The following is a 25,270-nucleotide window of genomic DNA, read 5'->3' as shown; positions in this document are numbered from 1 at the left end:
TCAAACACAACCACTGCTCTATCCAGAGGTGGCTGCCTATGATCAACCTTGGGCTATATGCAAGTGACTTTTCTGCCTGCGTTTTACACGCTTCAAAAGGTTCTGATGCACGCAAAAGGCTTTTTCCTACAAGAAAGCAATGAAACAGGACCTAGACAGGCTGGAGAGCTGTACCCAGGGGAACCTCATGGAATTCAGCAAGAGCAAGCGCAAGGTCCTGCCCCTGGGGAGAAACAACCCCCCGCACCAGCACAGGCTGGGGGGGACCTGCTGGAGAGCGGCTCTGCTGAGAAGGCCCTGGCAGTGCTGTGGGGCAGCGAGGTGACCCTGAGCCAGCATCGTGCCCTTGGGGCCAAGGGGGCCAACAGTGTCCTGGGCTGCATTCAAAGGAGTGTGGCCAGCAGGGCGAGGAGGTTATTGTCCCCCTCTGCTCTGCCCCAGTGAGGCCACATCTGGAGTGCTGCATCCAGATCTGGGCCCCCTAGTTTAAGAAGGACAGGGAACTGCTTGAGCAAGTCCAGAGGAGAGCTACCAAGGAGCTGGAACATCTCCCTTGTGAGGAAAGGCTGACACACTTGTGCTGGTTCAGCCTGGAGAAGAGAAGACTGAGGGGGGATCTCATCAATGCTTATAAATATCTAAAGGGTGGGTGTCACAATGATGGGACTAGGCTCTTTTCAGTGGTGCCCAATGACAGGCCAAGGGGCAACAGGCACAAGTTGGAACATGGGAGGTTCCACCTGAACATGAGGACAAACCCCTTCCCAGTGCGGGTGCCAGAGCAGGGGCACAGGCTGCCCAGAGAGGCTGTGGGGTCCCTTCCCTGGAGACATTCACCCCCCGCCTGGACGCGGTCCTGTGCCCCCTGCTCTGGGGGTGCCTGCTCAAGCAGGGGTTTGGATGGGATGACCTCCAGAAGTCCCTTCCAACCCCTATCGTCCTGTGATTCTGTGAAATTTCCCTTGCTGTGGCCAATGCAAGCAATTGCTGTACCTATACTGGAAACATGGCTTTAACACTACAACAACAAAAATCAAGAATTCACTTCTACCATCCCTTCTTACACCAGAGGAGCTGCATTCAACCTGCTGAGCATCTCCCAGTGCCATCTTCACCTCGTAACACATAAAACCATTTTGTGTTTCACTACAGCTAACACAGAAGCGCACACATTTTCAGGTGTAGTACCTGATGTTACTTTCTCTTCTCGCTTCAAATACATTGCTTTCCAGGTTAGACTCCCACGTTAAAGGTAACGGCACAACTGAATGAAACGTTTCAAGACAAAGCCATGGTTTCTCCCCACTTCTGTCACAGGAAAAGTAATAAAAGAGAACAGACAGTAAAGATAACAGCACTCTTCACTCCCAAAGCGCAAGACGTCTTACAAAGAATTTCACCCTAACACGAGCCCAAAATAAAACGCTTGTAAGAAACAGCATCTTTTTTGTAGGTACGCACTAGGATTTATTCTTTTCAGAGCTTCTGTGCGAGGAAGCAGCAAGGAAGCCTTCATCCTTGGATGCACAACAAATACAGAGACCCAGCACCAGCAACTTCCCTTCAGTTCCCTACCCTTGAGTCCCAATGAACACTAAAGTTGGACTGGGTCAGCAAGTGCTGTACAGATCCACTCCGGAAGCGCTTTCCTTGCTCTGCAATAATATTAACATCGCAGGAGACTCTCAGCCATTTCTTTAGCAAACAAGAACCTGTCCTCCGGACACCAAAAGACAGTTTTCAGGACTGTTTTCACAAAGGATGGGCCAAGGTTAAGATGATGAGATTAAAACAAAATTAAGTTGCAAGGGACAGAAACAAAGAAACTTTTCAAACACGAAGCTACAGCTACGCTTCCTAACATTACTATCAAAGGCACAAGGCATGTTGTGTAACTGCTTGCATCCACAGCGAGAGTGATAAGTCAGAAATGTAAGGGGAAGAAAAGGAAAGAAAAAAGTCTTGAGTCACACTTACCATTTACCAGACATTCTTTCATCACAAATACAGTTTCTCTTGCGAGGAAGAAAGGAGCCACTTAACCTGGCACAAATAGATCTTATGCAAGTTCCACTCCTCTCCCAGAGCACAAATTTTGACATCGCTGTTCTCCCCATTTACAAACAGAGTCTGATAAATATACTTAGAAGTGCTTTTCAGCTGTTTCCTATGCAAAAAGACAGAGACACACTCCTTCAAATTTGTCTGTTACAGAGGCAGCACCAGGTACCGGAAAGGGCTTTTTTCCTCCCCGTGAGGGACCAGCCTCCCCCCCCGCCGTTGCTCACCTCCCCTCTCTTGTTCACTGCAGCAGCTGCTGCTGGGACCTTTCCGAAGCAGACAAGAAACTCCCCCCTGGCCCTGGCCCCCCACCAACCTCACAGCGGCAGCCCTTCCCCTCCGCCCCTCCCTTTCCCGCACAAGACCCCAAAGATCGGGCTAGGCCCTCGAGCGCCCCGGGCCCTTCCCGCACAGCCCCTCACTCGCCCCCGGCCTCGCCGGGCCCCTCCGCCCCTCACGGCCCCTCCTGCCCGCCGCGCCACCTCAGGGCCAGCGCGACCGCCGCCAGCCCCGCAGCCCCTTCCCGCCACCCGCCCCTGACAGAGCCACGTCCGCGGCCCGGAGCCCCCTCGGAGGCGGCCACCGCCGCGCTTCCCCTTGACGGCCCAGCCGCCGCCGCCCCCTCAGGAGGCCGCCCGGAGCGGTCCGATCGTCCCAATGACTCCAGCGCAGGCCAGGCCGGGAAGGGCGCACAAGAACCCGATCGGCTGAGTACTCGTTCACCTCAGGGCATTAGGGGATCGTGAGTTTGTGCTGAAAACAGACAAGTCATCAAAGAATTCTGCGAGACATACAGACAAAACCAAGAAAGCAAGCTAGGTAACAAGCAACCGTCGATAGCCTAGAAAGTCGTGTTGAGCGAGCTGCACGCTTTGGAAGAAACTGTACTTCACCACTGACAGTTAACTGACGCCTGAATACCTGAGGTCTTTGAAGAGCGCCACACTCTGGTGAGGCATCAGGCTATTCAAGAGCCATTCCAGGCACCTAGATTAAAAGCAAGGAATTAGTACCTTCCTTTTTTTCTTACATATCTCGACATTCAAGCACAGTTGCTCAGGCTCACAAAGCCTGGTTATGTACCGCGTGATTCTGAAATACTGCTTTAACGTGCCCAAGACATGAATGCATAGAAGTATGAAGGGGAGTTCTTTCAAAAACATGAACTTTACCATAACACTTTCCAAAATTTTCTGTAACTCTTAAAGTTGCATTTAGTGTCTCTCAGGGAAGAGTGAAAGCTATATTCCTAGTACTGTTAATGCCACAAAAAGCCCTGAGAACACACTAATTCTCAGCAGAAGGAAGCAGCTAGCACTAACCTCAGCATTCTGCTCCAAAATGTCTAATTACCCCTCCTAATTAAGATAAACTCAAGCTCAAGTACTGAATATTAAAGCAGCTTTGAGATAAAAGAGTCAATGATGGCAAGTATTGTTTCACTGTCACGCTGAAGACCAAATATATTGTCTTTACTAGTGTACGTTAGTAATTAATTCATTCACAGCACAGGCCGATCAATCGACCAGAATCTACACCAAATTTAAGGTAACTGGTTATAGTAGAAACCTGAAAACTAAACAGAACAAGCAGAGCCCAAGCCAGATACCTTTAGAAAAAAAAAAAACAAAAACCAAAAACCAAACCAAAGAAACCACAAACAGAAAACCACCAACCTAACCTGGGCATTATCTCACTGCTTATAAATCCACACTTTTAATTAGAAAGGAATTCCTACCGTTTCTTCCCAGAGCCTAACCCGTATGTCCCCTGCTGAATTGTAATAACCACACACAGTTTCCTCATTGTTTCATCACATTACTGGATTAAGCCATCCTGTGGGGAGTTAAAAACCCACAAATAACTCAAGTAAGACACTTAATTCAAATTAAAACTCTCAAAAGCAGCACACGGAACAAGAAAAATCATTCATATTTACCTTCATGCGGAACAAAATTTATGAAGGGAACTTTTCATAAGCAAAACCACTCTGACCTACGCAAGAAACATCTAATGGTAGTTGCTTGTTTTTGTAGGTACGCACTAGGATTTATTCCTTTCAGAGCTTCTGTGCGAGGAAGCAGCAAGGAAGCCTTCGTCCTTGGATGCACAACAAATACAGAGACCCAGCACCAGCAACTTCCCTTCAGGTTCCTACCCCTGAGTCCCAACGAACACTAAAGTTGGACTGGGTCAGCAAGTGCTGTACAGATCCACTCCGGAAGTGCTTTCCTTGCTCTGCAATAACATCGTAGGAGACTCTCAGCCATTTCTTTAGCAAAGAGGAACATGTTCTCTGGACACCAGGGTTAAGACCAGGAGGCTAAAAAAAATTAAGTCGCAAGAGACAGAAGCAAGGAAACTTTTCAAACACAAAGACACAGCTACGCTTACGTCCTATAAATCTCTTGGCATCACTATTCTCCCCGTTCACAGATTTCGATACGTATACTTAGAAGTGCTTCTCAGGCTTTTCCTATACCAAGAGGCAAAGAGAGACACACTCCTGTGGGCCCACAGCACCTCGTCTCTGCCATCCCGTCCTCCAGACGCTGTTCTCCTGCTCCCACCTGCGCCCCAGGGGCCACAGCTCCGGCAGAGAACCACCTGCTGCTGCCTGGGCTCCTCCCCAGGGGGACAGCGTCGGTGGCTGGATCCAATGGATCTCAGCATCCATTTCACACAATCACTGACTCCTTGAGGCTGGCCGGGAGGTCGACAGAGGGTGGAGTTAGATGGTCCCACCCCGCTGCTCAGGGAGGGCACCTTGCAGCCGCTTGGTCGTGCCCACGTGCAGAGGGCTGTGGAACATCCCCAAGGCTGAAGACTCCACAAGCTCCCTGGGCCACCTGTGCCAGTGCTCGGCACCGAGCAGCCTTTGCACTTCCCGTTCCTGAACTGCATGAGGTCCCTGTCAGCCCAGCTCTGCAGCCTGCCCAGGTGCCCCAGGATGGCAGCAGGACCCCCTGGCCGAATCGCCAGCTCCTCTCGGGCTGGTGACACCTGCCAACTTGCTGAGGAGGCGCTCTGCCCCATCACCCAGAGCTAACGTTAGGTGAGGAAGGGGCGAAGCACGACCAGAGCCACTACTGACCCCCGGGAGACACCGCTACGCCCTGGCCTTGCGCTGGGCTTGCTGCCACCGAGCGGCACCCTCTGGGCCCGGCCGTTCAGCCCCTTTCAGTCCCGCTCGCTGTCGGCTCATCCAGCCCACTTCCATTCGAGTGGCTCCAACGCCGTGTTTAGAAAGAAGAGACTGCAAGATGGGCGCACGCAAGCACACAGCTTTCAAAATCCCACGCCACAAACCTCCCACGCTGGCTATTTCCGCCAATTGCCCCAAAGCCTCCAGAGAAGAAAACACCCCGTAAGCTCACGCCTGCAAGGCCAACGACTGTTTTTAATTCCGGATTTGGCTTTGCTGCCCGTTGCCTCCCAGCGAGCACTGTTTTTTGCAAGGCGATCCCAAAAGCTGAACGCAGGCTAGAGCTCTTCCTCGAGGGACCTGTGGGCAGGCGTGCCAGCCGGCAGAGCCGTCCAGCTCTCTGGAAGCTCTCTTTGAGTCCTTCCTGGCCAGAGGCAGATCTGGGAGGAGAGACAGGGTGGGCTGCCGGCACCCTTTGTGCAGCTTGGTCCCTCCCCGCTGGGGGCGGTCTGGCTGCTTCCTGGATTATTCTTCCTCCTCTTCGGCATTGCGGGAGTCAGATGCTGCGCTCCTCCCGCATCCAGGGTCACAATCTGCCCCCGCCACCGCTGCAGCGCCCCGAGTGCCTGTCCCACCTGCATCTCTGGACTGCTGAGACCCTCCTCCTCCTGCCCCTCTCCCTCTCCCTGCCCCTGCTAAGGGCTCCTAGTCCATGGTGACCACAAACAGGCTGTGGGGATCATAGCCGTGCCGTGGGGATCTGCTCCCCACTCCGCGCTCCGCTGAGTTTGCTCCCAAGCAGCCCTGGCTGCGGGAGCCCCCTTGGAGCCGGCGTTGGAGGGCCTCGGGAGCTGCATCGCCTCTTGGGGCTCGGGCACAACGCAGAGGACTTGTTCTCTCCCTCTTCCTCTTGCGTGCTGAGCGGCGGCGCCCCGTGTGCTCCACAGGGGGGCTGTGGATATCATTGCCCCGCTGACAGCATCTTCTCTGCTCCCTCTGCTTTGGCAGGCTCTGCTCCTGAGCAGCACTGGCTGCGCGAGCTGACTGGCAGCTGCTCTTGGAGGGCCCTGGAGCTGCGCCGTGCCTGGGAGCGCAGTCAACACTCGCAGGGCTAGTTCTCTTCCTCCTCCCTGCTGAGTGCTCGTAGTCCGTGGGGTCCACGACCCAGCTGCGGAGATCCCTGCCCCACTGCGGCGATCTGCTCCGGGGCCTCTCCCTGCCACCCTTCCTCTGGGAAGAAGGGCTCGCTCCACGCTCCTCCTCCTCGCTGCCCTCCTGCATGGTGTGCAGCAGACGGCCCGAGGGCGGAGAGCAGACCAGGCAGTCAGCTTTCCTTCTGGACACCAGCCTTGTCAAGCTGCAGAAGAAGCGATGCCAGCAGAAGCCCACGCAGGAGGCAATGCTGAGCCTGCCTGGCCAGATGGGGCCCAGCCAGCCTGCAGATGCCTCCCGTGCACCTGCCCAGGTGGGCTGGCTGCTGCTGGCTCTTGCGGAGGAGCCGCTGTCCCCTGGAGAGTCCTCCATGCCCGCTGCCACGTCCTGCAAGGAGAGCTGGGATAGGGTCCTGCCCTTCCCTCCTCAAGGGAGCAGAGCCGCGGGAAGCCCCAGAAGGTGCCTGAGGGGACAGCTAAGGGCCTTCCAGAGCCTCTCCTGGAGGGCTGCAGAGGCAGAAGGGCCAAAGGCGCACCAATGGGACGGATCTAGGGGGGGTGCTTTGAGAGGGAGCAGCGTCGCAACTGTCAACAGCGGTGCCGCGTGCCAGGGAAAAGAGAGCGATGCCAAGATGCCAGAAAGAAGCCCACTGCCCACGTGCTGCCCTCAGCCACCTCCCCGGGGTTACCTTGGTCTGTCGGGGCTCACCCTCTGCTCCCACAGAACCCACTTGCTTCCTGCTGGACCCCCACAGGCTGAGGAAGGAAGGGGCATACGATGGTGCCGGTGAGGAAGCAGCCATTTCGCCAGGTTTCGGATCAGAGCACCTGGAGAATAAAAACAAAGAGAGGCATCTCTCTTTAGGGCTCTTCTTGCAGCCTCCTCTCGGCTTCAGTCCTTTTGTGGGAGCGGTTTCTACGACAGAGGGAAGATGCAACCAGGGCCGCAAATGGCATTCTGGCAAGTTCAGCTGGGGTCTTCCCCAATCCCCCTGTCGGAGCAAGGCCTCGTCTTTATAACCCCTATGGCCTCCATTTCATAGAATCGTAGAATCATCAGGCAGTTTGGACTGGAAGGGACCTGAAAGATCACCTCGTTCCACCTCCCCTGCCCTGGGCACAGACACCTTCCACCAGACCACGTTGCTCAAAGCCCCGTCCAGCCTGGCCTCCAACACCTCCCGGGAGAGGGCACCTACAGCTTCCCTGGGCAACCTGTGCCAGGGCCTCGCCACCCTCACCCTCAAGGATTTCTTCCTAACAGATAGCTAACCAAAACCTACCCTCCCTTGCTTTCAAACCGGACCCCCTCTTCCTACCACCACACTCCCTGATAAAGAGTCCCTCCCCACCTCGCCTGTAGGCCCCCTTTAAGTACTCTTCCCTACGTCAGCCAGCTTCACAGAGCAGGCAAGCAGCACTTTGCACCAGGGCAGCAGCCTAAAGCCCGCTAGGGAAAGATAACCACTGACGTGGGGTAGCTCAGCTCTGACAGCGCTGAATGGGGCGGCCTGTACTCGCTCTCCTGTGAGAGAAACGCTCGGGGGGATGAGAAGAAAATCAGCACAAACCAGGAGAGGAAACCGATTCTAAACAGGTTTTAGTACCGCTTGTTATTTATTACCTGATGTAAAACAGCAGATACGCTTGCTGCCTGAGCACGGTGTCGATGCCACAACGATCCACAGACTCATCGTCCATCTTATACCACGCTCCGCTGCTGGCCTGCAAAGAAAGGCGTCGGTATCTGGAGATGAACGGCACGGTGCCTCCACCAACCCAGGCAGAGAACTGCAGAACCAAGAGAAAGCCAAAACCAACCCAGCCCAGCCCCTAAGGAGACCTTCTCGCCAAGACCCTCGGCTGCCAGTAACACTGCCGTGAAAGCGTGTCTTCGGCAGGGTAGATTTTGCCCTGCCTTGCTAGGCAGGACGTCCCTCTTTACCTTTGTGTAGCAGAAATAGTGTCCGTGATAACAGCTGTGACCGCGGTGCACCACGACAGCATATAAGGAGTAGAGGAGGGGCTCCCCAGCCGCGTGAGACGTGTACGGGCGAAGGTCCAAGTACTCGGGGTACTCCACAACCTACGGAGAGAGCAAGAGGGCTCAGAAGCCATCCTGAAATACTACGTGAACTAGCCTTCCAAGACTAAGGGCTAGAGGCGTAGAAAGACATCTCTGGGGCTGACGGCAACTCGGCGCTCCCTAAAGCTACGGGGCGTGGTTTGGGTGGCAGGAAACTGTTCTCGGCCAAAGCAGCTCTGCCGGAGCAGGGCACGCGCTTCTCCTCCCGCGGGAACTCTCCTCTCCTGGCAAGGGACCGCAAAGACCTCAACGCCAACAGCCGGCGAAAGGCCCCGCTGCTTTGGGAAACCCCCTGCGCCAGGAAGAGGAGGTTGCGCTCCAGCTGCGTACACACCTTGCTGATCTTCCCGCCGGTGAAATCGTCAAACCTTTTCAGGCACACCGTGAGAACCATGGGCGCGCGATGGATTGTAAACCTCTTGGAGGCGGCGACCATCCTCTCACACCTTGGAAGCAAGCAGAGAGGCGAGGGCTGAAACGCACCCTGCGACGCAGCCTTTCTTCCCCCCGGAAGGCCAGACAACCCTTCCCGTCTCACACATCCTTGCGCTATTTTAAAACTATTCAGCACTGTAAGGCCACGCTAAAGCCAGCTGCGTCGTCTCCTTGTGCGTTCAGCCTACACGAAACGACGGCTTATGCTCGGCGACACGCAGCACCTTCACGCAGGATCTAGTACGATTAGGACGTTAGCGTTCATCTTACTGGCTACACCGATAGCAGTTTTCGCCCTCCAGCCGCTCAGGTCGGACAAAGCCCTCCAGAGCACCGGTGACAGAAGAGGCTGCCTGGAGGAGTGAGAAAGGAGAGCACTGAGCTGCGGGAAACACCCTCACCCAAACACCTCCTAGGAGTTTACGCAAAAACCTAGCTAGACGACGCTGAGGAGACCCGCCCTCAGCCTGCAAGCAGCGTCCGGAAGGAGACGGGACGAGCCTTTGGGGCTGAACATCGCCCTCCTTCCCAAGGGATTCCCAAGGCTACCGAGAGCCACCTCTCTGTGGCGCTGCACAGTTCAGCTACTGAGGGTGTGCAGGGTCACCACCAAGGAAAACAATACCACCCGCCAGGCCAGGAGCCAGACGGCTGCTGCGGGAGGGCAAAGGGAAGAAGGCTGAGAGGACGTCCAGGGTGCAGAGAGGACAATTCCCACTTGCCCGCCTTCAAGCCAGCACCCACAGGCAGACCGCTGCCACGGCCTCCCCAGAGGGACTCGGGCCATTCCGCTTCCCGCCCACCACCAAGCTCTCTTCGGGTCACAGGAGGCGTTTTTAAGCCAACCGCGTTGATTCTGGAAAGCTACAGGGGCCTTGGGATGCCCCGAAGCACAAGCGACAAGCCCTCTTACTTTCACGTCCAAAGGAACGTCCAGGAAGGCCTCGTAGGAACTGGAAACTGCCTTGCAGCTCAAGCACGTGACTGGAAGGCAAACCGAAACGCTCAGCGATAGGGGAGGTCGACCGTGCCCGTTCATGCTCCTCCTACCTACTGCGCCAGTCAGACGTACAGCTGTTTATCACAGGCAGCAGGCAGAAGGGCACAGCCAGTCCCAAGGGGAACAACAGGTGGGGAGCAGTACCTCTGGATCTCAGACAGCCCCCAAAGATTTGATGGACGACGGTAGTCGATTGGGAAAAGGTGTCCAAGCTGGAAAGAAACGGTAAGGGGCAGAGAGTCATCTCCTCCAGGAGTTTTACTTGGCCTGAAAACCCTGGGCGTAGGTTCTCCTTGATGGGAGCACCTCAAGGAGTCCAAAGGGCTCGGGAGCATTGGAAAGGCAATTTGCTTGTGCTTACTCGCTGCTTCCGCTCAGGCAAGCGCTCTGCATGGCATCGACAGCAAGGCGGAGGAACTCGTGGGCGTCTTCCTGCACGCCCAGCTGGAAATGTTCTCCTATGCCTAAGAAAGAGGAAGTTAGTCCTTCTCTCCTCCGCGAACAGACGGAGACATGGCAAAGCACCTGAAACGACTTACATGTCAGAACGCTGACGACACCCCAGGGCTCGATGGCACTGCCTGAGGAACGCAAGACGCTGTTCACGTGCGCTTCCATCCTGCACATCACGCAGACGCCTTGCTGACGACCTGAAGAGGGAGGTGGGAGGGAAGCAAGCTTCTCCGGTTAGCAAAATAGCCATAGCAACGGGAAACCTCACGCAGACCTTGGAGTCCCAGGAGCGGCCTCCACCCCTCCCAAGGCCCCCACGTCCCAACAAGCCCAGGACATTCGAGTGCGCAGAAGACACTCTTCAGAAGGACGCTGCTTCGCTGACAGAGCCTGTCTGTGCCACAGGCAAAGAGGGTTTAACTTGCAGGAGCTGGGACCAAGACGCGGGGCTACAAAGAGGCGCCTTTCTGAAGGGGAAAGAGACACCTGGACAGGACAAGCGGCTTCTGGGCTTGAGTGGTCAAAGACGACCAACTCGGCGGGTTGAGAAAGGAGGGCGGCTTTGCTCCTAAGCTGAATTCCAGGTGCTGGGAACCCTTGGCAAGTGCCCAACGAACGAGGAGCTGTTCATCAAAGTACTCACACGACTGGCTGTGCTCCCGAGAGAGCAGGTAGTTGGCCAGAGGGGGTGTGTAGGTCAGGCACTGCAGGATGGAGTTGAGGAAGCACGTATTGCCCAGGTTGTGGAGTCCCGCTCCAGCTCCCTGTCGGCGCTGCCAGGCCAGGCAAATCTTCTCCGGGGGAAAGAGGACCCTTTGTGGAGGAGCCATTCCCTCGACAAGGACTGCAGGGAAACGACATTGGGGAAGAGGTGAGAAGGCAGCCCTGCTGCTGTCAGACCTTTCTGCCAGCAAGGACACCTTTCAGTGTCTTGTGCCTAGCGGCAGAGGAGTGACACAAGGTGCTTTCCTGTCTCTAATGGAGAACACCTGGGTAAGCCTGGCTGCTAGCAGGAAAGCGCCCCAGGATTCGCCCTAGGCTCTCAGCGCACCAGCAGGCAGGGATGGAGCCCCAGCCGCGCCCGTTGCCTTTGGCGTTGGCAAAGGACGAGCCTGCTGGCGAAGCCGCTACTCACAGGAGTCGTTCCCCGTTGCGGCCATCGCTCCTCTCGGGAACAGAGGGGAAGGCTCCGGATGGCAAAGGACGTCGGGAGGCGCTCCAGAGAGAGAGCAGCGCCGAGCCTGCCGCCTGATTGCAAAGAAATAACCGCAGCTCACCAAAAGGATTTAAAAAAGCACCACACGAAACCCACAGAACGGTATCTGCCCTCAAATCTCTTTCGGTGGTGCTCGGAACTGCTGCAGAGCTGCAGGCTGACGCCTTTCCCAGCACTGTCCCAGGGCCCCAGTCCACAGTACCTTCAAAGGCCCTTGGGAAAGGCTCCAATGCACGGCACCTTCTCTGAAGAGGACCTGCTGCTGGCCTGTGGCCAGCGTTAGCAACACAGCCCGCCGCCTCTCTAGCCCACGCCTTCCCACCTTGCGTGCAGGAGCGACCGGCTTTGGGCTGCTACTTGAGCAGCTCCCGCTGCCGTGCTCCTCCTCTGCCAGCCTTCCTACCGCAGCACTCAGGGTGGGCTTCTCGTCCTTCTAGGCTGAGCCCAACGCCTCACGCTGCACTGCCACCCCCCCACCCCCTACTTGCCCCTCCTAGGATACGGCAAAGAAAGAACAACTGCCAAACAGCAGCGCTACCCATAGCCCACGTGTGGCCAGCCTACAAAGGTGCGATGGCTCAGCCTAGGGCTGGCAAGGTACAGACCAGCCTCTCCTTTCATCCCACAGCGACCTACTCTGCCATCTGCCCTGCAAGTCACGTCACGGTTACCTTTGAGAGAGGAGGGAAGCTGGGCAGAAGTGGGCAGGAAACGAGGAATGCTTGGAAAAAAGGAGCCGCGCGAGCAGCAAAGGCAGGAGCCGAGTTGTCCCGAAGGCCAGCTCAGCCCAACTGGCCTTCGCTGGCCCGCTCCTCAGGATCACAGGCCCTGGCCGGGTGAGCTCACAAGCGCCGGGCGGGTGCCGCATCACCGCCCCTTTGTGACACGGGGACGCACGGGGACGCGCTGCGGCCAGCAGCCGCCACAGCCCGGGCACCTCCTGTAGCCAGCAGCTGGCAGCCCCCGGGCTTCCCCACGCGCTGCTGCCCAAGCGCCGTCTGTCCGCCGGCAGAGCTCCCACCTCTTCGCCGAGCCACACAGCCAGACGGACGAAGCGCTGGCCAGGCCTGGAAGCGCTCCTGCTCGCACCTTTGCCTGCCACCTGCGCTCGCTGAGGCTTTCCTTTCTGCTCTGCCCAGCTACAGGACTGTGTCCGTGACACTGGTGTAGCAAAGCACCTGGGCTCTCACAGCTTCTTTTCCAAGGAGTGTGATCTGCCCCCCACCAGCTACAGCCACAGCCTGACTCTGAACGAGAGCTACCAAAGAAACGCCCTCAGCAACTGCGCTGCATTGACCTTGGCTGCCTCTCTCACCCTCCAGCTCCCCAAAACATTGGTGGGCAGCGCCTTAGCACCTGGATTCACCCCTTGACCTGCTCGGAGCCCGGGGAGCATTGCTTCCAGCGCACGCTGGGGCCCTGCCACAGCAGCACTAGCAGGCTCCAGAGCCCTTTCCCTGGCACCAGCCAGCAGCCAAGCGCCGCATTCAATGCTCACACCACAAGCTCACCGAGCAGGACAAAGGCAGCTTTGCTTCCAAGCCTCCTCTAGCACCGCTCCTCCAGCTGGCAGCCATCCCACACTCCTAGGTGCAGAGGGACCTCACTGCTGAGCTCAGGGCAGGGTCAGGGCTCCGGAGCTGGCAGCGCCCAGTGCCACCCAGGAAAGCAGGGCACCCTGGCAGCTGGAGGCTGAGCAGGGTGTGCCCGCTCCTCACTCACACGCTTCAGCCACAGCTCGTGTGCTGGGGCAGCACGGCATTCGTTACCCTTCACAAAGAGCCACGGCAGGCGGGCTGGCTTGGCTGAACGTGGCTGAAGAGCGCCTGTGCCCCGAGGGGCGCCTTTTGCCGAAGGCATCTTGGGCATAAGGTGGCCGGGCCAGAGTTCTTTCTTCTTTGACTTTCTATAGCATTCTTCCTCTGAAGGTGCCGGGGTGGGGGCGGGCGGGGCAGAAGAAAGGAAGAAACACCATTCCTTGCTGTCAGGACTAAAGGCTCCAAGGAAGCGGAGCAGAAGCAGGTGCCGGAGCTCGGCCTCGGGATGGCAGCAGGACCCCCTGGCCGAATCGCCAGCTCCTCTCGGGCTGGTGACACCTGCCAACTTGCTGACGAGGCGCTCTGCCCCATCACCCAGAGCTAACGTTAGGTGAGGAAGGGGCGAAGCACGACCAGAGCCACTACTGACCCCCGGGAGACACCGCTACGTCCTGGCCTTGCGCTGGGCTTGCTGCCACCGAGCGGCACCCTCTGGGCCCGGCCGTTCAGCCCCTTTCAGTCCCGCTCGCTGTCGGCTCATCCAGCCCACTTCCATTCGAGTGGCTCCAACGCCGTGTTTAGAAAGAAGAGACTGCAAGACGGGCGCACGCAAGCACACAGCTTTCAAAATCCCACGCCACAAACCTCCCACGCTGGCTATTTCCGCCAATTGCCCCAAAGCCTCCAGAGAAGAAAACACCCCGTAAGCTCACGCCTGCAAGGCCAACGACTGTTTTTAATGCCGGATTTGGCTTTGCTGCCCGTTGCCTCCCAGCGAGCGCTGTTTTTTGCAAGGCGATCCCAAAAGCTGAACGCAGGCTAGAGCTCTTCCTCGAGGGACCTGTGGGCAGGCGTGCCAGCCGGCAGAGCCGTCCAGCTCTCTGGAAGCTCTCTTTGAGTCCTTCCTGGCCAGAGGCAGATCTGGGAGGAGAGACAGGGTGGGCTGCCGGCGCCCTTTGTGCAGCTTGGTCCCTGCTGGGGGCGGTCTGGCTGCTTCCTGGATTATTCTTCCTCCTCTTCGGCATTGCGGGAGTCAGATGCTGCGCTCCTCCCGCATCCAGGGTCACAATCTGCCCCCGCCACCGCTGCAGCGCCCCGAGTGCCTCTCCCACCTGCATCTCTCGACTGCTGAGACCCTCCTCCTCCTGCCCCTCTCCCTCTCCCTGCCCCTGCTAAGGGCTCCTAGTCCATGGTGACCACAAACAGGCTGTGGGGATCATAGCCGTGCCGTGGGGATCTGCTCCCCACTCCGCGCTCCGCTGAGTTTGCTCCCAAGCAGCCCTGGCTGCGGGAGCCCCCTTGGAGCCGGCGTTGGAGGGCCTCGGGAGCTGCATCGCCTCTTGGGGCTCGGGCACAACGCGGAGGACTTGTTCTCTCCCTCTTCCTCTTGCGTGCTGAGCGGCGGCGCCCCGTGTGCTCCACAGGGGGGCTGTGGATATCATTGCCCTGCTGACAGCATCTTCTCTGCTCCCTCTGCTTTGGCAGGCTCTGCTCCTGAGCAGCACTGGCTGCGCGAGCTGACTGGCAGCTGCTCTTGGAGGGCCCTGGAGCTGCGCCGTGCCTGGGAGCGCAGTCAACACTCGCAGGGCTAGTTCTCTTCCTCCTCCCTGCTGAGTGCTCGTAGTCCGTGGGGTCCACGACCCAGCTGCGGAGATCCCTGCCCCACTGCGGCGATCTGCTCCGGGGCCTCTCCCTGCCACCCTTCCTCTGGGAAGAAGGGCTCGCTCCACGCTCCTCCTCCTCGCTGCCCTCCTGCATGGTGTGCAGCAGACGGCCCGAGGGCGGAGAGCAGACCAGGCAGTCAGCTTTCCTTCTGGACACCAGCCTTGTCAAGCTGCAGAAGAAGCGATGCCAGCAGAAGCCCACGCAGGAGGCAATGCTGAGCCTGCCTGGCCAGATGGGGCCCAGCCAGCCTGCAGATGCCTCCCGTGCACCTGCCCAGGTGGGCTGGCTGGTGCTGGCTCTTGCGGAGGAGCCGCTGTCCCCTGGAGAGTCCTCCATGCCCGCTGCCACGTCCTGCAAGGAGAGCTGGGATAGGGTCCTGCCCTTCCCTCCTCAAGGGAGCAGAGCCGCGGGAAGCCCCAGAAGGTGCCTGAGGGGACAGCTAAGGGCCTTCCAGAGCCTCTCCTGGAGGGCTGCAGAGGCGGAAGGGCCAAAGGCGCACCAATGGGACGGATCTAGGGGGGGTGCTTTGAGAGGGAGCAGCGTCGCAACTGTCAACAGCGGTGCCGCGTGCCAGGGAAAAGAGAGCGATGCCAAGATGCCAGAAAGAAGCCCACTGCCCACGTGCTGCCCTCAGCCACCTCCCCGGGGTTACCTTGGTCTGTCGAGGCTCACCCTCTGCTCCCACAGAACCCACTTGCTTCCTGCTGGACCCCCACAGGCTGGGGAAGGAAGGGGCATACGATGGTGCCGGTGAGGAAGCAGCCATTTCGCCAGGTTTCCGATCAGAGCACCTGGAGAATAAAAACAAAGAGAGGCATCTCTCTTTAGGGCTCTTCTTGCACCCTCCTCTCGGCTTCAGTCCTTTTGTGGGAGCGGTTTCTACGACAGAGGGAAGATGCAACCAGGGCCACAAATGGCATTCTGGCAAGTTCAGCTGGGGTCTTCCCCAATCCCCCTGTCGGAGCAAGGCCTCGTCTTTATAACCCCTATGGCCTCCATTTCATAGAATCGTAGAATCATCAGGCAGTTTGGACTGGAAGGGACCTGAAAGATCACCTCGTTCCACCTCCCCTGCCCTGGGCACAGACACCTTCCACCAGACCACGTTGCTCAAAGCCCCGTCCAGCCTGGCCTCCAACACCTCCCGGGAGAGGGCACCTACAGCTTCCCTGGGCAACCTGTGCCAGGGCCTCGCCACCCTCACCCTCAAGGATTTCTTCCTAACAGATAGCTAACCAAAACCTACCCTCCCTCGCTTTCAAACCGGTCCCCCTCTTCCTACCACCACACTCCCTGATAAAGAGTCCCTCCCCACCTCGCCTGTAGGCCCCCTTTAAGTACTCTTCCCTACGTCAGCCAGCTTCACAGAGCAGGCAAGCAGCACTTTGCACCAGGGCAGCAGCCTAAAGCCCGCTAGGGAAAGATAACCACTGACGTGGGGTAGCTCAGCTCTGACAGCGCTGAATGGGGCGGCCTGTACTCGCTCTCCTGTGAGAGAGACGCTCGGGGGGATGAGAAGAAAATCAGCACAAACCAGGAGAGGAAACCGATTCTAAACAGGTTTTAGTACCGCTTGTTATTTATTACCTGATGTAAAACAGCAGATACGCTTGCTGCCTGAGCACGGTGTCGATGCCACAACGATCCACAGACTCATCGTCCATCTTATACCATGCTCCGCTGCTGGCCTGCAAAGAAAGGCGTCGATGTCTGGAGATGAACGGCACGGTGCCTCCACCAACCCAGGCAGAGAACTGCAGAACCAAGAGAAAGCCAAAACCAACCCAGCCCAGCCCCTAAGGAGACCTTCTCGCCAAGACCCTCGGCTGCCAGTAACACTGCCGTGAAAGCGTGTCTTCGGCAGGGTAGATTTTGCCCTGCCTTGCTAGGCAGGACGTCCCTCTTTACCTTTGTGTAGCAGAAATAGTGTCCGTGATAACAGCTGTGACCGCGGTGCACCACGACAGCATATAAGGAGTAGAGGAGGGGCTCCCCAGCTGCGTGAGACGTGTACGGGCGAAGGTCCAAGTACTCGGGGTACTCCACAACCTACGGAGAGAGCAAGAGGGCTCAGAAGCCATTCTGAAATACTGCGTGAACTAGCCTTCCAAGACTAAGGGCTAGAGGTGTAGAAAGACATCTCTGGGGCTGACGGCAACTCGGCGCTCCCTAAAGCTACGTGGCGTGGTTTGGGTGGCAGGAAACTGTTCTCGGCCAAAGCAGCTCTGCCGGAGCAGGGCACGCGCTTCTCCTCCCGCGGGAACTCTCCTCTCCTGGCAAGGGACCGCAAAGACCTCAACGCCAACAGCCGGCGAAAGGCCCCGCTGCTTTGGGAAACCCCCTGCGCCAGGAAGAGGAAGTTGCGCTCCAGCTGCGTACACACCTTGCTGATCTTCCCGCCGGTGAAATCGTCAAACCTTTTCAGGCACACCGTGAGAACCATGGGCGCGCGATGGATTGTAAACCTCTTGGAGGCGGCGACCATCCTCTCACACCTTGGAAGCAAGCACAGAGGCGAGGGCTCAAACGCACCCTGCGACGCAGCCTTTCTTCCCCCCGGAAGGCCAGACAACCCTTCCCGTCTCACACATCCTTGCGCTATTTTAAAACTATTCAGCACTGTAAGGCCACGCTAAAGCCAGCCGCGTCGTCTCCTTGTGCGTTCAGCCTACACGAAACGACGGCTTATGCTCGGCGACACGCAGCACCTTCACGCAGGATCTAGTACGATTAGGACGTTAGCGTTCATCTTACTGGCTACACCGATAGCAGTTTTCGCCCTCCAGCCGCTCAGGTCGGACAAAGCCCTCCAGAGCATCGGTGACAGAAGAGGCTGCCTGGAGGAGTGAGAAAGGAGAGCACTGAGCTGCGGGAAACACCCTCACCCAAACACCTCCTAGGAGTTTACGCAAAAACCTAGCTAGACGACGCTGAGGAGACCCGCCCTCAGCCTGCAAGCAGCGTCCGGAAGGAGACGGGACGAGCCTTTGGGGCTGAACATCGCCCTCCTTCCCAAGGGATTCCCAAGGCTACCGAGAGCCACCTCTCTGTGGCGCTGCACAGTTCAGCTACCGAGGGTGTGCAGGGTCACCACCAAGGAAAACAATACCACCCGCCAGGCCAGGAGCCAGACGGCTGCTGCGGGAGGGCAAAGGGAAGAAGGCTGAGAGGACGTCCAGGGTGCAGAGAGGACAATTCCCACTCGCCCGCCTTCAAGCCAGCACCCACAGGCAGACCGCTGCCACGGCCTCCCCAGAGGGACTCGGGCCATTCCGCTTCCCGCCCACCACCAAGCTCTCTTCGGGTCACAGGAGGCGTTTTTAAGCCAACCGCATTGATTCTGGAAAGCTACAGGGGCCTTGGGATGCCCCGAAGCACAAGCCACAAGCCCTCTTACTTTCACGTCCAAAGGAACGTCCAGGAAGGCCTCGTAGGAACTGGAAACTGCCTTGCAGCTCAAGCACGTGACTGGAAGGCAAACCGAAACGCTCAGCGATAGGGGAGGTCGACCGTGCCCGTTCATGCTCCTCCTACCTACTGCGCCAGTCAGACGTACAGCTGTTTATCACAGGCAGCAGGCAGAAGGGCACAGCCAGTCCCAAGGGGAACAACAGGTGGGGAGCAGTACCTCTGGATCTCAGACAGCCCCCAAAGATTTGATGGACGACGGTAGTCGATTGGGAAGAGATGTCCAAGCTGGAAAGAAACGGTAAGGGGCAGAGAGTCACCTCCTCCAGGAGTTTTACTTGGCCTGAAAACCCTGGGCGTAGGTTCTCCTTGATGGGAGCACCTCAAGGAGTCCAAAGGGCTCGGGAGCATTGGAAAGGCAATTTGCTTGTGCTTACTCGCTGCTTCCGCTCAGGCAAGCGCTCTGCATGGCATCGACAGCAAGGCGGAGGAACTCGTGGGCGTCTTCCTGCACGCCCAGCTGGAAATGTTCTCCTATGCCTAAGAAAGAGGAAGTTAGTCCTTCTCTCCTCCGCGAACAGACGGAGACATGGCAAAGCACCTGAAGCGACTTACATGTCAGAACGCTGACGACACCCCAGGGCTCGATGGCACTGCCTGAGGAACGCAAGACGCTGTTCACGTGCGCTTCCATCCTGCACATCACGCAGACGCCTTGCTGACGACCTGAAGAGGGAGGTGGGAGGGAAGCAAGCTTCTCCGCTTAGCAAAATAGCCATAGCAACGGGAAACCTCACGCAGACCTTGGAGTCCCAGGAGCGGCCTCCACCCCTCCCAAGGCCCCCACGTCCCAACAAGCCCAGGACATTCGAGTGCGCAGAAGACACTCTTCAGAAGGACGCTTTGCTGACAGAGCCTGTCTGTGCCACAGGCAAAGAGGGTTTAACTTGCAGGAGCTGGGACCAAGACGCGGGGCTACAAAGAGGCGCCTTTCTGAAGGGGAAAGAGACACCTGGACAGGACAAGCGGCTTCTGGGCTTGAGTGTTCAAAGACGACCAACTCGGCGGGTTGAGAAAGGAGGGCGGCTTTGCTCCTAAGCTGAATTCCAGGTGCTGGGAACCCTTGGCAAGTGCCCAACGAACGAGGAGCTGTTCATCAAAGTACTCACACGACTGGCTGTGCTCCCGAGAGAGCAGGTAGTTGGCCAGAGGGGGTGTGTAGGTCAGGCACTGCAGGATGGAGTTGAGGAAGCACGTATTGCCCAGGTTGTGGAGTCCCGCTCCAGCTCCCTGTCGGCGCTGCCAGGCCAGGCAAATCTTCTCCGGGGGAAAGAGGACCCTTTGTGGAGGAGCCATTCCCTCGACAAGGACTGCAGGGAAACGACATTTGGGAAAAGGTGAGAAGGCAGCCCTGCTGCTGTCAGACCTTTCTGCCAGCAAGGACACCTTTCAGTGTCTTGTGCCTAGCGGCAGAGGAGTGACACAAGGTGCTTTCCTGTCTCTGATGGAGAACACCTGGGTAAGCCTGGCTGCTAGCAGGAAAGCGCCCCAGGATTCGCCCTAGGCTCTCAGCGCACCAGCAGGCAGGGATGGAGCCCCAGCCGCGCCCGTTGCCTTTGGCGTTGGCAAAGGCCGAGCCTGCTGGCGAAGCCGCTACTCACAGGAGTCGTTCCCCGTTGCGGCCATCGCTCCTCTCGGGAACAGAGGGGAAGGCTCCGGATGGCAAAGGACGTCGGTAGGCGCTCCAGAGAGAGAGCGGCGCCGAGCCTGCCACCTGATTGCAAAGAAATAACCGCAGCTCACCAAAAGGGTTTAAAAAAGCGCCACACGAAACCCACAGAACGGTATCTGCCCTCAAATCTCTTTCGGTGGTGCTCGGAACTGCGGCAGAGCTGCAGGCTGACGCCTTTCCCAGCGCTGTCCCAGGGCCCCAGTCCACAGCACCTTCAAAGGCCCTTGGGAAAGGCTCCAATGCACGGCACCTTCTCTGAAGAGGACCTGCTGCTGGCCTGTGGCCAGCGTTAGCAACACAGCCCGCCGCCTCTCTAGCCCACGCTTTCCCACCTTGCGTGCAGGAGCGACCGGCTTTGGGCTGCTACTTGAGCAGCTCCCGCTGCCGTGCTCCTCCTCTGCCAGCCTTCCTACCGCAGCACTCAGGGTGGGCTTCTCGTCCTTCTAGGCTGAGCCCAACGCCTCACGCTGCACTGCCACCCCCCCACCCCCTACTTGCCCCTCCTAGGATACGGCAAAGAAAGAACAACTGCCAAACAGCAGCGCTACCCATAGCCCACGTGTGGCCAGCCTACAAAGGTGCGATGGCTCAGCCTAGGGCTGGCAAGGTACAGACCAGCCTCTCCTTTCATCCCATAGCGACCTACTCTGCCATCTGCCCTGCAAGTCACGTCACGGTTACCTTTGAGAGAGGAGGGAAGCTGGGCAGAAGTGGGCAGGAAACGAGGAATGCTTGGAAAAAAGGAGCCGCGCGAGCAGCAAAGGCAGGAGCCGAGTTGTCCCGAAGGCCAGCTCAGCCCAACTGGCCTTCGCTGGCCTGCTCCTCAGGATCACAGGCCCTGGCCGGGTGAGCTCACAAGCGCCGGGCGGGTGCCGCATCACCGCCCCTTTGTGACACGGGGACGCACGGGGACGCGCTGCAGCCAGCAGCCGCCACAGCCCGGGCACCTCCTGTAGCCAGCAGCTGGCAGCCCCCGGGCTTCCCCACGCGCTGCTGCCCAAGCGCCGTCTGTCCGCCGGCAGAGCTCCCACCTCTTCGCCGAGCCACACAGCCAGACGGACGAAGCGCTGGCCAGGCCTGGAAGCGCTCCTGCTCGCACCTTTGCCTGCCACCTGCGCTCGCTGAGGCTTTCCTTTCTGCTCTGCCCAGCTACAGGACTGTGTCCGTGACACTGGTGTAGCAAAGCACCCGGGCTCTCGCAGCTTCTTTTCCAAGGAGTTTGATCTGCCCCCCACCAGCTACAGCCACAGCCTGACTCTGAACGAGAGCTACCAAAGAAACGCCCTCAGCAACTGCGCTGCATTGACCTTGGCTGCCTCTCTCACCCTCCAGCTCCCCAAAACATTGGTGGGCAGCGCCTTAGCACCTGGATTCACCCCTTGACCTGCTCGGAGCCCGGGGAGCATTGCTTCCAGCGCACGCTGGGGCCCTGCCACAGCAGCACTAGCAGGCTCCAGAGCCCTTTCCCTGGCACCAGCCAGCAGCCAAGCGCCGCATTCAATGCTCACGCCACAAGCTCACCGAGCAGGACAAAGGCAGCTTTGCTTCCAAGCCTCCTCTAGCACCGCTCCTCCAGCTGGCAGCCATCCCACACTCCTAGGTGCAGAGGGACCTCACTGCTGAGCTCAGGGCAGGGTCAGGGCTCCGGAGCTGGCAGCGCCCAGTGCCACCCAGGAAAGCAGGGCACCCTGGCAGCTGGAGGTTGAGCAGGGTGTGCCCGCTCCTCACTCACACGCTTCAGCCACAGCTCGTGTGCTGGGGCAGCACGGCATTCGCTACCCTTCACAAAGAGCCACGGCAGGCGGGCTGGCTTGGCTGAACGTGGCTGAAGAGCGCCTGTGCCCCGAGGGGCGCCTTTTGCCGAAGGCATCTTGGGCATAAGGTGGCCGGGCCAGAGTTCTTTCTTCTTTGACTTTCTATAGCATTCTTCCTCTGAAGGTGCCGGGGTGGGGGCGGGCAGGGCAGAAGAAAGGAAGAAACACCATTCCTTGCTGTCAGGACTAAAGGCTCCAAGGAAGCTGAGCAGAAGCAGGTGCCGGAGCTCGGCCTCGGGATGGCAGCAGGACCCCCTGGCCGAATCGCCAGCTCCTCTCGGGCTGGTGACACCTGCCAACTTGCTGACGAGGCGCTCTGCCCCATCACCCAGAGCTAACGTTAGGTGAGGAAGGGGCGAAGCACGACCAGAGCCACTATTGACCCCTGGGAGACACCGCTACGTCCTGGCCTTGCGCTAGGCTTGCTGCCACCGAGCGGCACCCTCTGGGCCCGGCCGTTCAGCCCCTTTCAGTCCCGCCCGCTGTCGGCTCATCCAGCCCACTTCCATTCGAGTGGCTCCAACGCCGTGTTTAGAAAGAAGAGACTGCAAGATGGGCGCACGCAAGCACACAGCTTTCAAAATCCCACGCCACAAACCTCCCACGCTGGCTATTTCCGCCAATTGCCCCAAAGCCTCCAGACAAGAAAACACCCCGTAAGCTCACGCCTGCAAGGCCAACGACTGTTTTTAATGCCGGATTTGGCTTTGCTGCCCGTTGCCTCCCAGCGAGCGCTGTTTTTTGCAAGGCGATCCCAAAAGCTGAACGCAGGCTAGAGCTCTTCCTCGAGGGACCTGTGGGCAGGCGTGCCAGCCGGCAGAGCCGTCCAGCTCTCTGGAAGCTCTCTTTGAGTCCTTCCTGGCCAGAGGCAGATCTGGGAGGAGAGACAGGGTGGGCTGCCGGCACCCTTTGTGCAGCTTGGTCCCTCCCCGCTGGGGGCGGTCTGGCTGCTTCCTGGATTATTCTTCCTCCTCTTCGGCATTGCGGGAGTCAGATGCTGCGCTCCTCCCGCATCCAGGGTCACAATCTGCCCCCGCCACCGCTGCAGCGCCCCGAGTGCCTGTCCCACCTGCATCTCTCGACTGCTGAGACCCTCCTCCTCCTGCCCCTCTCCCTCTCCCTGCCCCTGCTAAGGGCTCCTAGTCCATGGTGACCACGAACAGGCTGTGGGGATCATAGCCGTGCCGTGGGGATCTGCTCCCCACTCCGCGCTCCGCTGAGTTTGCTCCCAAGCAGCCCTGGCTGCGGGAGCCCCCTTGGAGCCGGCGTTGGAGGGCCTCGGGAGCTGCATCGCCTCTTGGGGCTCGGGCACAACGCGGAGGACTTGTTCTCTCCCTCTTCCTCTTGCGTGCTGAGCGGCGGCGCCCCGTGTGCTCCACAGGGGGGCTGTGGATATCATTGCCCCGCTGACAGCATCTTCTCTGCTCCCTCTGCTTTGGCAGGCTCTGCTCCTGAGCAGCACTGGCTGCGCGAGCTGACTGGCAGCTGCTCTTGGAGGGCCCTGGAGCTGCGCCGTGCCTGGGAGCGCAGTCAACACTCGCAGGGCTAGTTCTCTTCCTCCTCCCTGCTGAGTGCTCGTAGTCCGTGGGGTCCACGACCCAGCTGCGGAGATCCCTGCCCCACTGCGGCGATCTGCTCCGGGGCCTCTCCCTGCCACCCTTCCTCTGGGAAGAAGGGCTCGCTCCACGCTCCTCCTCCTCGCTGCCCTCCTGCATGGTGTGCAGCAGACGGCCCGAGGGCGGAGAGCAGACCAGGCAGTCAGCTTTCCTTCTGGACACCAGCCTTGTCAAGCTGCAGAAGAAGCGATGCCAGCAGAAGCCCACGCAGGAGGCAATGCTGAGCCTGCCTGGCCAGACGGGGCCCAGCCAGCCTGCAGATGCCTCCCGTGCACCTGCCCAGGTGGGCTGGCTGCTGCTGGCTCTTGCGGAGGAGCCGCTGTCCCCTGGAGAGTCCTCCATGCCCGCTGCCACGTCCTGCAAGGAGAGCTGGGATAGGGTCCTGCCCTTCCCTCCTCAAGGGAGCAGAGCTGCGGGAAGCCCCAGAAGGTGCCTGAGGGGACAGCTAAGGGCCTTCCAGAGCCTCTCCTGGAGGGCTGCAGAGGCGGAAGGGCCAAAGGCGCACCAATGGGACGGATCTAGGGGGGGTGCTTTGAGAGGGAGCAGCGTCGCAACTGTCAACAGCGGTGCCGCGTGCCAGGGAAAAGAGAGCGATGCCAAGATGCCAGAAAGAAGCCCACTGCCCACGTGCTGCCCTCAGCCACCTCCCCGGGGTTACCTTGGTCTGTCGAGGCTCACCCTCTGCTCCCACAGAACCCACTTGCTTCCTGCTGGACCCCCACAGGCTGGGGAAGGAAGGGGCATACGATGGTGCCGGTGAGGAAGCAGCCATTTCGCCAGGTTTCGGATCAGAGCACCTGGAGAATAAAAACAAAGAGAGGCATCTCTCTTTAGGGCTCTTCTTGCAGCCTCCTCTCGGCTTCAGTCCTTTTGTGGGAGCGGTTTCTACGACAGAGGGAAGATGCAACCAGGGCCACAAATGGCATTCTGGCAAGTTCAGCTGGGGTCTTCCCCAATCCCCCTGTCGGAGCAAGGCCTCGTCTTTATAACCCCTATGGCCTCCATTTCATAGAATCGTAGAATCATCAGGCAGTTTGGACTGGAAGGGACCTGAAAGATCACCTCGTTCCACCTCCCCTGCCCTGGCCACAGACACCTTCCACCAGACCACGTTGCTCAAAGCCCCGTCCAGCCTGGCCTCCAACACCTCCCGGGAGAGGGCACCTACAGCTTCCCTGGGCAACCTGTGCCAGGGCCTCGCCACCCTCACCCTCAAGGATTTCTTCCTAACAGAGAGCTAACCAAAACCTACCCTCCCTCGCTTTCAAACCGGTGCCCCTCTTCCTACCACCACACTCCCTGATAAAGAGTCCCTCCCCACCTCGCCTGTAGGCCCCCTTTAAGTACTCTTCCCTACGTCAGCCAGCTTCACAGAGCAGGCAAGCAGCACTTTGCACCAGGGCAGCAGCCTAAAGCCCGCTAGGGAAAGATAACCACTGACGTGGGGTAGCTCAGCTCTGACAGCGCTGAATGGGGCGGCCTGTACTCGCTCTCCTGTCAGAGAAACGCTCGGGGGGATGAGAAGAAAATCAGCAAAAACCAGGAGAGGAAACCGATTCTAAACAGGTTTTAGTACCGCTTGTTATTTATTACCTGATGTAAAACAGCAGATACGCTTGCTGCCTGAGCACGGTGTCGATGCCACAACGATCCACAGACTCATCGTCCATCTTATACCACGCTCCGCTGCTGGCCTGCAAAGAAAGGCGTCGATGTCTGGAGATGAACGGC

At 58.6% G+C, this 25,270-nt stretch overlaps 1 protein-coding gene across 1 annotated transcript in view; it reads right to left on the bottom strand.

Annotated features, from left to right (window-relative positions):
* The window catches only part of LOC135317007 (germ cell-less protein-like 1), a 128,775-nt gene that overhangs the window by 16,475 nt on the left and 87,030 nt on the right, over positions 1-25,270 (bottom strand). The window contains exons 9-10 of the mRNA XM_064472519.1: positions 8,354-8,443; positions 2,044-2,205 (exon numbers count right to left, since the gene is read on the bottom strand). Coding sequence (XP_064328589.1) covers positions 2,044-2,205; positions 8,354-8,443 — 252 coding nt within the window. The remainder of the gene's footprint in view (positions 1-2,043; positions 2,206-8,353; positions 8,444-25,270) is intronic.

The sequence above is a fragment of the Phalacrocorax carbo genome, chromosome 24, assembly GCF_963921805.1.
Source record: "Phalacrocorax carbo chromosome 24, bPhaCar2.1, whole genome shotgun sequence".
NCBI lineage: Eukaryota > Metazoa > Chordata > Aves > Suliformes > Phalacrocoracidae > Phalacrocorax > Phalacrocorax carbo.
The sequence above is the reverse complement of the archived record's forward strand: the minus strand, read 5'-3'. Positions and strand labels throughout refer to the sequence as shown.